Here is a 12,396-nt window from a genome sequence, read left to right as displayed (position 1 = left end):
AAAAGTTAAATAAAAATTTTCAGCTTTACCAGCAACAAGTTCTCTTGCTACAACTATTGAACTCTTTTGTAGTATGGAAACAGCCATACTACAGTATTTAAATAAGTGTGGCTTTGTTCCAGTAAAACTGTATTTATTAAAGCAACAGGCTAGACTTTGGCCCTCAGACCATAGTTTGCCAGTTCCGTATTAGAATCAGATACCTTTAGGGGCACCTGGGTGGCTCAGTCAGTTGAGCATCCTAACTTGATTTCAGCTCAGGTCATGATCTCGTGGTTCATGAGTTTGAGCCCTGTGTTGGGCTCCATGGTGGCAGTGTGGAGCCTGCTTGGGATCGTCTCTCTGCTTCTCTCTCTCGCTCTCAAAATTAATTAATTTTTTAGAAAAAGGATATACCTTTGGAGGCAGAAAAAAATTTAAAGTAATACAGAACTGAGATAGGACATGGGCTTTCACTTCTCATACTAACTGTGATTGATTGGTAGTGATGGCTAGGATTATGGTGCTACGTTGGAGTTTTGCTAGCAGTATCATTCTTTAGTATTAGCTTCATCAGTTTTTCTCATTTCTAAAATGGGTAATAGATGGTATAAAATTATAATACCTATATAATAAGATTGTTTTGAGGATTAAGTATCACACATAAATTACTTAGTATGTGTGGCACCAACAAATACAGAGTAAACCATTCACTAATTCTGTGAGTACTTAACTGAGTGCTTACTGTGGGTCAAGCACTATTTCAGTACTGAGGATATTAAATGGTAGGTATTGTCTTAACTCCAGCATTTGAAACTCTTTTCCTTTCATTTGTTTGAATTTCTTACCTCCTAGTTTCTCCTACATCTAACAGCCTTTCCATTCTCCTTCCCTGGCATCTCATCTACCACCCACCTTTCAAATACTAGTTGCAGTCAAGGTCTAACTTTATATTCTATTTTCTTACTCCCTTGAATGTCCCACTCCCTCAGTTCCAATTACAGTATTTACCTAATGACTCCTAATCTGTATTTTTAGGTCACATCTTTCTGCTGTTACAAATCACATTTTTTAAAAAAATTTTAAATGCCTAGTTTTGAGAGAAACAGCACAAGCGGGAAGAGGCAGAGAGAGAGGCACAGAATTGGAAGCAGCCTGCAGGCTCTGAGCTGTTAACACAGAGCCCAAGGCGGGGCGGGGCTCAAACCCACGAGTCATGACCTGAGCCGATGTTCGATGTGTGACCAACTGAGCCACCCAGGTGCCTCAGAAATCACATTTCTGACTGCAAGTGAACAATTTTCTTTTATGATCTCATGGGTACCTTAAGCCTATTTACATATGAATCATCAGATCTTGTTAAATGTAGAATGTATATTTGGGGTGGATCCTGAGATTCTTCTTGCTAATATCCTACAGGCTGCAGGCCACATTTTTAAAAAAAATTTTTTTTAATGTTTATTTATTTTTGAGAGAGACAGAGACAGAGTGTGAGCAAGGCAGGGGCAGAGAGAAAGGGAGACCGAATCCGGAACAGGCTCCAGGCTCTGAGCTGTCAGCACAGCCGAAGTCAGGTGCCCCTGCAGCCCACATTTTTGGTAAAAAGGCCTTAAACCCAGCATGTCCAAAAACTGAATTAATCCTCTTCTGAAAGTATACTATCTTCTGTCCTCTTTCTACAGATGTCAGTATCACCAAGCAAAAGCATAAAATAATCATGATTAACCTTTCTTTCACTTCTTTTACATGTTATATGCAGTTAATCACCAAATTGTCTCTTCTCCTCCTCAAGAACTTTCAAATCTCACTCCCTTGGCCTTCTCTAGGAATTTAATCAAGCCTTTGGCATCTTTCTCCAGAAGGATTAGTTACTTGTTATCTGGTCTAGGTATCACTGTTCCCTTTTCTTTCTTCTATTGCATCTTCTACACAACTACCAAAAAGACCTTTCCCATTAGACATATTTGGTTTCTGTGGCCCTCTTGCCTAAAAGCCTTTATAGTTTACCCATCACATACAGAATAAATGTCAAACTCCATAACATCATGTAGAAGACCCATCACAACGTACTTTCTCTTTTCTAGTTCATGTCTCTAGTTCTTTGCAGTTCTCTGAACTCTGACCTCTTAAGTCTTTGCACACACTGCATGTTTCTCCTGACTTAGGCCCCTTCTCAGTTGTTCTGGCAAACTGCTCTTCGTTCAAACATTGTTTTTGTGCGGCCTTTAGACAAAATTTTTCACTCCTTTATCTTCCACAGTTTCCATTATTTAATTTTATAATGTATTTATTTGCTTTGTTGGTCTTTTGCCTCTGCCAAACTAGCAACTCCTCAAAGCACAGAATTTTAATGTTTTTGGTCATTAATATGCCCAGAATCTATCTAATACTGTTCCTCGTATTAAGAAGAATTCAAATATTTATTGAGTGGATGAATGGGTTTATGAAACTTACCTAATTTAAGGGTGCCCCACTTTTGACAGGTGGAATTCGAGTGAAAAGCTTGTGTGTACATTGGCTGATATATTCCTGATGAATTTATAGTCTTCAAACATTCTTTTTCTGACCTTATCATTCTGGACTAAGAAGTCATATATTTAGTTTGTCTTCATTATTGTACCTCCAGTCTCCCCAAGTTCTTTCAATTATTTAAGTTGCTCTTCTCTGGATATTTTTAAGTGCTTTTAAATTGTTTCGTTGGTGGAAATGCAAGCTGGTGCAGCCATTCTGGAAAACAGTATGGAGGTTCCTCAAAAAACTAAAAATAGAACTACCCTATGACCCAGCAATTGCACTACTAGGCATTTATCCAAGGGATACAGGTGTGCTGTTTCAAAGGGACACATGCACCCCCATGTTTATAGCAGCACTATCAACAATAGCCAAAGTATGGAAAGAGCCCAAATGTCCATATATATGTATGTGTACACACACACACACACATACATACATACACACACACAATGGAGTATTACCCAGCAATCAAAAAGAATGAAATTTTGCTGTTTGCAACTACGTGGATGGAACTGGAGGTTATTATGCTAAGTGAAATTAGTCAGAGAAAGACAAAAATCTTATGACTTCACTCATATGAGGACTTTAAGAGACAAAACAAATGAAGATAAGGGAAGGGAAACAAAAGTAATATAAAAACAGGAAGGGGAACAAAACGTAAAAGGCTCTTAAATATGGAGAACAAACAGGGTTACTAGGGGGGGTTGTGGGAGGAGGGATGGGCTAAATAGGTAAGGGGCACTAAGGAATCTACTCCTGAAATCATTGTTGCACTATATGCTAACTAATTTGGATGTAAATTTAAAAAAATAAAACAAAAAAACATTGTCTTGTTGGGAGGACCCACATGACTCCTAATTCTACACTCCAGATGGTTTGTATACAATAGTATCTTCTTTATTTTAGATATACTCTTTTAAGTACCCAGAAGCTGTCTTGAGCAAAGTTGAGAATTCAGTTCTACTGTTTGTTGTTGTTGCTGTTGTTGTATTGTTGTTTCTGCATATGATGCAACATTTTTACTTAGAATATATTCTGATTCAAATAGTTGTTTTTACTAACAAGAAAACATCAAATTGTCATTCCTTATAATTTCATGTGATAGCCACAAGTTTTAACCATACTTGCTATACGCCCTTATACTCAAATCTTAAAACCAGTACATTGTATGACTACTTGTGATGTGATCAAAAGCATATCATTACAGGTAGTCAAGTATATTGTCTTTTTTCATTTATATTTTTACTTACTTTGAAACTACATTAATTTAAACATGTTTAACTTCGAGACTGTCCTTCCTATTATCCCATCATCCTCAATTTTATCTTCTTTTTGAAACGAGGATAGATTTTTTTTTAATTTTTGTTTATAGTTAACTCTCAAGAGTCTGAATTACAGGAGTTCTGCAAGTTTCCCAAGAAATAATGTATAGCACAGCTAAGCTCTTATTTTTACAAGGTTGCTGCATAAATGACATGCTGATAAGAATCCAGAGTGAAAAGCTAAAATATTTCATGTGTTGTCTAATCACTTCTGTATATTTGATCACTTTAAAGGATTATTCCCAAAACTGCCTTTATAACTGACAAATAAGTTGGCATAGGAACACTTTCTGGGGGTGCCTGAGTGGCTCAGTAGGTAGAGCATCCAACTCTGGATTTTTGGCTCAGGTCCTGGTCCCAGGACTGTAGGATTGAGCACCCTGTGGGGCTCTACTCAGAGCATGGAGCCTGCTTATACTGTCATACAGCCCATCCTAGTGCCATATGTACAGAAAAGTAGTCAAGTTTATCTGTTAAAAGATTACTTCACAGCTTGTAAAATGTGAGTTGCTACTACTGAGTATTTAACAGATATTGCCCTCATTCAAAATTAGGAGGCTTTATAGATCTGTGCTTAGCAAAGAGCAAAGAACTAGTGAAAATAGTCATTAGTGACATTAAATTTAAATTTGTTCATTTATTTCAGCCTATTAAAAATCTATTGAATAAATGAATGAACATTATTAAATGCACTAGGCTCTATTAAATGGATACAAAAAATATATATAAGAATAGTCCTTTTCCCTAGGCACCTTGATTTCGTGTCCAGCTTGATTTCAGGTCAGGTCGTGATCTCATGGTTTGTGGGATCGAGCCCCATGCAGACTGCAGGGACTCTGCTTGGGATTCTCTCTCTCTGCCCCTCCCCTGCTCACACTCTGTCTCAAAATGAATAAATGAACTTTAAAAAAAACAACAACAACTTTAGAACAAAGAGTAGTCTTTTTCCCCAGAGAGATTTCTTAGGCAGTAGAGAACACACTTCAAGTTAAGCAGTGTTTTGCACAGGTGTGCATATAGCCTTTGCCAAAGGAATGGTATAAAATGCAACAGGATATCATGAGACCATTTTTGTTTGGGGATTCAGGAATCTGCAGAGTATTTGGACAAGGATGAAGTTGATAGAGAAGAAATCCTAATAAGCAGACTAATGACCAATTTTATTTTGAACTAAATTTTGTAGGGAAAATACAGACAAGGGTCTTTTCCGACAAGTTCTTAACCTTAAAAAGAAAAACTATTTACCACTCTTCGTTTTATATACTTGCATTTAGGACAATAAAAGACCTTCATAATGAAATGTGTATAGTGCTTGTTATTGCTAATTAATTGTAAGTTTAAAAAGTAAGTTCTCAAAAGCATGTATATCACCATAAAATCTAATAACTCTCAAGTATCTAAGTGAAACATCTCACTTGAACAATTTAACGTGATCATTACTAAAAAATTGATAAAATATAAACCCAAAAAAGGAAAAGCATTCATTTGAAACTTGCCCAAACCCTGTACTCCAGATATAACCCCCTATTAAAATAATAGTTAACATTTTTTTTAAATGGTTCTGTGTATTATACCAGGTATTTTATATATGCTGGGTTAATTTAAGATTTTGTATAGTGCTTCTGGCCTTTATTTACAAATATGAGTTTGCTTCTATGTCACTAAACAGATTAATTTTTAATGATTGGATGCATTCTATAATGTAGTCCATGTTATTAACATACTTATTAACCTGTAGTTTTTGTTACAAGTTTATAGTTTTTTCCCCCAAGTTTCTAGATTTGGTTAGCAGGACCTTATATATTATAGATCTTTGCATTACTGTACAATTATTTCCTCAGAATCAATACCTAGAAGGGGACTTTCAGATTTAAAGAATATGTACATTTTAGGACTTCAGGTTCATTTTGTTAAATACCTGTCTGGAAATATGTGTCCTCTTATATTTCTCCCACAACTAACCCCCAGAAAAATCCTTCTCTCCACCCCCTCTAACCCTAAATGTGTTTAACTTTTGTCACTCTGAATGAGGCACTTCATTGTTTTGACATTTGATTTTTAGTGAGGTTGAACATTTATTTCAAATGTTTATGACCATCTGTATATTTGTACATTACATGCTCCTGTCCCTAGCCCTTTTCTCCATCAAGTATGCATTTCTTAACTTAATAAGAACTCTTCCCTACATTACATGGTGGGCATTATTTTCCTAGGCATATTAGTGTTTTAATTTTGTTTCTAGTGGTGTCAGCTGTCCTGAAGTTTTCATTTTTATAGAGGCATATCAATAAAGTATTTCCTTTATGGTCATGATTAGGAAAGGAATTTTATATTCCACATTCAAGTCATCTATTTTAAATACTATGGCAGTATTCTAAACTTGTAATGCTTCTCACAGTTGAAATTATTAGTGTGATTACTTATTTAGCGTCTTTCTTCCTCACCAGACTGTAAACTCCATAAGAGCAGGAATCATGTTTTGTATAGCTTTATCTCTGTGGTCTGGCATACAGTTAGATATGCAATAAATATTTGTTGAATGAACTGAAAATGTTAATCCATGTGGATTGAGATATATATGATAATAGAATAATACATAATAGATTATATAATAGATTATATTATATATCTTACATTAGATATAAGATAGAAAAACAGGTGCCTGTATCCATTTTTTTTTCCCCAAATAGTTTGACAGTTTTCTCCAGTGTTTCGTTTTTGTTTGTTTGTTTCCCAGAGAGAGATCACAGGCACACAAGCAGGGGAGGGGCAGAGAGAGAATCCCAAGCAGGCTCTGTGCTGACAGCAGAAGACAGGGCTCAATCTCATGAACCATGAGATTATGACCTGAGCCAAAATCAAGGGTGGGAGGCACCCCTCCAGTGTTTTGAATAATTCGCACACACACACAATCTTTCTCTCCTTCCCTCTCTGATTTGATAGTTTTACCATATTAAACAACTTATGCAGATATTTGAATTTCTCCAGATTTCATAATCTGTTTTACTATTCTAGTATTGGTATCACATAGTATGTTAACAATAGAACAAATTCTCCTCCCATATTTCACTTTTTCTAAACTACCCTGACTTCTTACACATTTACTCTTCTCACAGAACTTTACTGCCATTTTGTCAAGCCCTTAGAATCCCATTGGAATTTGGGATTTTGATAAGTTTGAAACAACATCTTAAAATATTTATTCTTCCCATTGAATAATATGCCTTTCCACTTATTTATGTATTTTAATTTCCTTAGGTTTTTTTTGTAGAAGATCTAATGTTTTATTGAGCTTATTTATACTTTTCGTATTAATCTTTGTAGCTAGCTTGAGTTTGGAAGTGAACAATTTGAATCTTTTGCTTTTTTCTTAAGCTTTCGTCAGGAGTGATAAACCCAAACTATTCAGAGGACTACAAATCAAGGTAAGAGGATTTTAATGGAATCCTTTTTTTTTCCTTCAGTATTGTTTTCTGAATTAAAATATTTGAAGTTTTTTTTAATACCTTAGAGCAATTTTAGGTTTGCAGAAAAACTGATCCAAAAGTACACTGCTCCTATATATACTCCCTCCCTACTCTCACCTTACTTCATCCCCATTTCCCTTATTAACATCTTACATTGATGTGGTATAATTGATGAACCAATATTGATACAGTATTCATAAATTCTGTAGTTTGTATTAGGGTTTATTTTTTATATTGTGTAGGTAGTTCTAGGAGTTTTGCCAAATATATATAATATCATGTATGTACCATTACAGTATCCTACAGAATAGTTTCATTGCCCTAAAAATCTCCTATGCTGTACCTATTCATACCTCCTCCCTGCCCCACCCCAAACCCTTGGTCACCCTTGGTGACCACTGATCTTACCACCTCTGTAGTTTTTTCATTTTCCAGAATGTCATATGGTTGGAATCATACAGTATGTAGCCTTTTCAGATTGGATCCCATATCTTCTTGTAGCTGGATAGCTCATTTCTTTTTGACAATAAATATTATTAATATTCTGTTGTACCATCATTTGTTTTTATATTCACCAATGGAAGAACATTTGGGTCACTTCCAATTTTTGGCAATTACAAATAAAGCCGCCATACACATTTTTGTATTGACATAAATTTTCAACTTGTTTAATTACCTAGAAGCACAGTTGCTGGGTCACATAGTAAGCCTGTTTAGCTTTATAAGAAATCCCCAAACTGTCTTCTAAATTGGGTGTATCATGTTGCATTCCCACTAGTTAGGGTGAGAGTTTCTGTGACTCCACATCCTCACCAGCATCAAGTATAGTCAGTGCCTTGCATTTTAGCCATTCTAATAAGTACATAGTATTATCTCATAGCTTTAATTTGCAGTTCCCTAATTGAGCATCTTTTCATAAGCTTATTTGCCATCTATTTATCTTCTTTGGTATATCTGTTGATCTTTAGCCTACTTTTTAAAATTTTGTGATACATTAAGTTTATCATCTTAACTATAAAAATACAGTTCAGTAGTATTAAGTATATTCACCTTGTGCAACAAATCTGTAGAATTTTTTCATCTGGCAAAACAAACTCTATACCCATAAAACACTAATTCCCCCTCTCCTCCTCCCAGCCCTTGGCCAACCACCCTTCTACTTTGTGTATGTGATTTTCACTACTTTAGATACCTTATAGGAGTTGAATCATGCAGTATTTGTCCTTTCATGGCTGACTTAATTCACTTAGCATCCAGGTTGAAGCATGCAACTGGATGTCTTTTTCTGCATCCACTGATGTATTTTTCCTATTTAGCCTATTGGGGACGATATATTATATCCATTGATTCTCAAATGTTGTGCCAGGCTTGTATACCTGGAATAAATCTAAATTGACCATGGCATATAATTCCTTTATACATTGTTAGATTTGACAATACTTGGTTGAGGATTTTTACAACTACATTCTACATGTTTATCTCTTGTAGACTAAAATGAGGTTTTGAATAGTCAAATCTTTTACTTTGTAGATAATTAACCAAAAATGATTACATAGTATTGTTATTGATTCATTAACCTAGAGGGCCTATATTTCTGAACTCCACAAATGGGTTGAGAATGTACCAAATGCTAGTAATCACATCAGAGCTTGTCTCCAGCTCTAGAGTTCACAATCTAGAAAAACTAAAGCATAAATTGCTGAAAGGTCTAAGAGCTGCTTTCATCATCACTGCTACATCTTTAGTTATGTAGTTCTACTTAATTTAGCAATGAAGATTGATTTTGAAATGAATTGGGATATGTTTGTTGATGGTGTTGATCACATTTAGCCAGAGTTAGAATTTCTCCATTCTGTCAAAATATTAGTCCACTAATTATAACAACAACAAAATCATTGGATTTCTTAAAGAAAATTTAAAATCCAGTACAGAATTCTGATAATTTGTGTGCACAGCCTACTTCTAGTCATTCTCATTTGGAACTTGTCTGCCTCCTCTAAGTTTTAAGCTCATCTAGAGTTTAAGTGTATGCAATAAATATGTTACATTTAATCTTAAATCTCAAATGATCTTGCTACCGACAGGTGTTTTTCTTTTTAGAGGTAAATGTGATTTTCTCTTTTTTTTTTTTTTTTTTTTTTTTTTGAAATCCTGGAAGATCTGTTGTGATGTCCTGTAAGCCTTATTTTTATTGGGTTAAGCTGGATTGAATTGGTTTGGGTTTGGGTTGAGGCTGAGAAGCCTCTTCCAAGCAGATAATAATGATTCATTATTGTCCTTCTTTTTTGTAGTATGTTCGTGGTTCAGACCCTGTATTAAAGCTTTTGGACGACAATGGGAACATTGCTGAAGAACTAAGCATCCTCAAGTGGAACACAGACAGTGTAGAGGAATTCCTGAGTGAAAAGTTGGAACGCATATAAATCTTGCTTCAATTTTGTCCTATCCTTTTGTGACTTTATCAAATGAAATATTACAGTACCTAGAGAATATTGTAGTTCTGCTTCCTTCTCTTTCTTTTTCCGTGAGGCATTAAACATCTAATTAACAGTTGAAGTGGCAGCACAGCTCACGTTACCCGGGGATTTGGCACGCTTAACAAAACTCGTTTTTAATAAAGTTCCATCCTCCTATAGTTGTTGGGACCACTAACAAAATGCTTTGTAATAGACCTGTGGTTAATTAGGCAAATGATGGTTTGTAATAATTGGTCCAGTTTTACAAAGGACAGATTTTTAAATCCGGGAGGTTAATAAGGGAGAGGATTGCCGTGCCTCATCCATGCACTGTGTGCTCTTTGAAAGTAATAACAAAAAACTACAAAGCAAATAAGATAGACTGAGCCTCAACAGATTGCCTGATTCTCAGATTCTCTCATATTTTTGTAATACCCAGCTTTCCTTTGAATAGAAATGTTATAGTTTATAATGAATGTGTTGCATTAAAACTTTATGGCTTCATTATTGTAAAACAGATTCAAGATCTACAGTAAGAGGGAAACATTCACAACGATTTGCATTAATGAAGACTACACAGAAAACCTTCATGAGGATTTGTGTGGATCTGATGATATTTAGCAAATTTTTGTGCTTTACCTTCTTACAGAAAAGCCAATTTAGAAATGATCGTTTTTAAGACCAAAATATAAATAAAGTTTCAAAAATCAATGAGAATTTGAAATTCTGATTTGTTCTTTCATGTCTAAAAAATGATACATTTCTCAGTGTATTTTTTATGTTCTTTTCATAGAAGCCCTCCCTTTTTTATCCAAATTATTAAAATGGCTACACTGCTTGAAACTTATAACTTATTGTGGGTAATGTTGCTTTATATTTGCAATTTTTTTACTTCTCTAAATTGCTTTCATCCGTGAACACATTTTTATTGATACCTTCTATAAGGAATATTTCAAAAGACAGAATTTTTATGCACTATTAAAAATGATTTTTCTTGGGGCACCTGAGGGGCTCAATTGGTTAAGCTTCGGCTCAGGTCCTCATCTCACAGTTTGTGAATTCAAACTCCACATCAGGCTCTGGGCTGAGCATGGAGCCTGCTTGGGATTCTCTCTCCCCCTTTCGCTCCCCCATATCCACATGTGTGTGCACACTCTCACAGAAATAAACATTCATTTTTTAAAAATGATTTTTGTTGCTTGACCCGCTGTTTGATGGTTCACTCAGAACAACATTCATCCAAATGAATTTAGGTCATTTAAACCTCTTACTAACTTATCAAATTGGTCTAATCTTATTATGTCAGCTTAATCTTAGGATAAATTATTTTAATCTGGAAACTTTAAAAATAAATCGAGAATTAAACCATCTAAATGAAGGATATTTGGAAGTTTTTAAAGACAACTCTACCAGAAAACTGTATATAGAATATTTTAATAGAGATTGGTTAATTTTTACTAGCATTTAATAGTACTCAAAAGTACTTAAAACATACTTAAAAGTATGTTTATTAAAGCCATGAAGAGAATAAACCCTAGGCAAGTTGGTTAATCAATATATGAGAAGTCTTGACAAACAGACTGTGATCTACCTTTGGTCATTTAGAGTAATGGGAAGAACCATCATTGTGATAGTAGAAGACTCTGGATAGTGTGGCACTAATTCCCAGTGGCTGTTGTTACTTCAGAACAAGAGGCAGGGGAAGCAGTCATGGACAGTAGAAAAAGCAGCACAAGGAGGTGCTACCACATACAGATGAACAGTGTAAGGGGTGACATTTCAAAACTTCTGGATTGGCACAGGACACTAATTGGACTGCTGTCTGGGCAGGGAGAGCCAATTAAATGAGTATCTGGCATTGGTTTAAAAAAAAAACAGTGACGAGAAGTTTAAAAAGTCCTTCAAAGTTATTATATTCAAGTTATTATGAGAGATCAAAAGAGGCTAAAGAACCCCACAGGATCTTAGAACTTGTTCTTGAGTTGATAAATAACCGTTTTCTACCAAGCTCCACTATTTTAACTGTGAGGTTCACTGAATCAGCCAATTCTGACTTTTTCACCAGTTCCAACCAAAGGACACCTGAAAGCCCTTTTTAAAAAAAATGATTACCAGGAAAGAGAAAAATACTGATCCAAAAGTGTCATTTTGTAGCCCAGTTCTGACATTTGATTAAGCTTATTTATGTTCACAAATATGAATATGTAATACTTGATACTTATAAATTTGTTCCCCCTGCCAAAGTGTTACATATAACCTAAAACAGTTTATCTCTAAATTCCTGAATTTGGCAAAAGCCTCATAAAAGGAACTATGAACAAAAACTAGCATTTCTTGTTTTAAGAGGATTTGAGGTTTAAAAGCTAATCTAAAATTAAAAGATACTAAAATGCAGAAAATGCTTTTGAAAGCAAATACTGCAAAACTTTGGAAAGTAAAATCGGCCTTACCTTGTATGTGAAAGCAAATACATGGAGAGAAGGGGTACAGGTTCCAGATAGGAGCACAGCTAGGTAAGTAGTTCTTTTACTTGAGAATTCTAAAGTGCATTCTAATTACATTCTGTGGGGACAGAGGACTTGTTCTGGGAGAAGGCCTGCGTTTGTGCCCAAAAATTCAGACTAGACTTTTGCTGATTAAATATAAGCATTTTAGGGG

General features: G+C 35.1%; 1 protein-coding gene across 2 annotated transcripts in view; it reads left to right on the top strand.

The window, feature by feature from the left end:
- SELENOF (selenoprotein F) overlaps nt 1–10,455 on the top strand; it is a 57,609-nt gene extending 47,154 nt beyond the window's left edge. The window contains exons 4-5 of one of the 2 annotated variants that reach the window (XM_015070380.3): nt 7,191–7,240; nt 9,574–10,455. In XM_015070380.3, the coding sequence (XP_014925866.3) occupies nt 7,191–7,240; nt 9,574–9,705 (182 nt within the window). In that variant the 3' untranslated portion in view covers nt 9,706–10,455. The remainder of the gene's footprint in view (nt 1–7,190; nt 7,241–9,573) is intronic. The other variant, XM_015070381.3, reaches the window with a different exon arrangement.
- Nucleotides 10,456–12,396: the final 1,941 nt, after the last annotated feature.

The sequence above is a fragment of the Acinonyx jubatus genome, chromosome C1 (genome assembly GCF_027475565.1).
Source record: "Acinonyx jubatus isolate Ajub_Pintada_27869175 chromosome C1, VMU_Ajub_asm_v1.0, whole genome shotgun sequence".
Lineage (NCBI taxonomy): Eukaryota > Metazoa > Chordata > Mammalia > Carnivora > Felidae > Acinonyx > Acinonyx jubatus.
The sequence above is the reverse complement of the archived record's forward strand: the minus strand, read 5'-3'. Positions and strand labels throughout refer to the sequence as shown.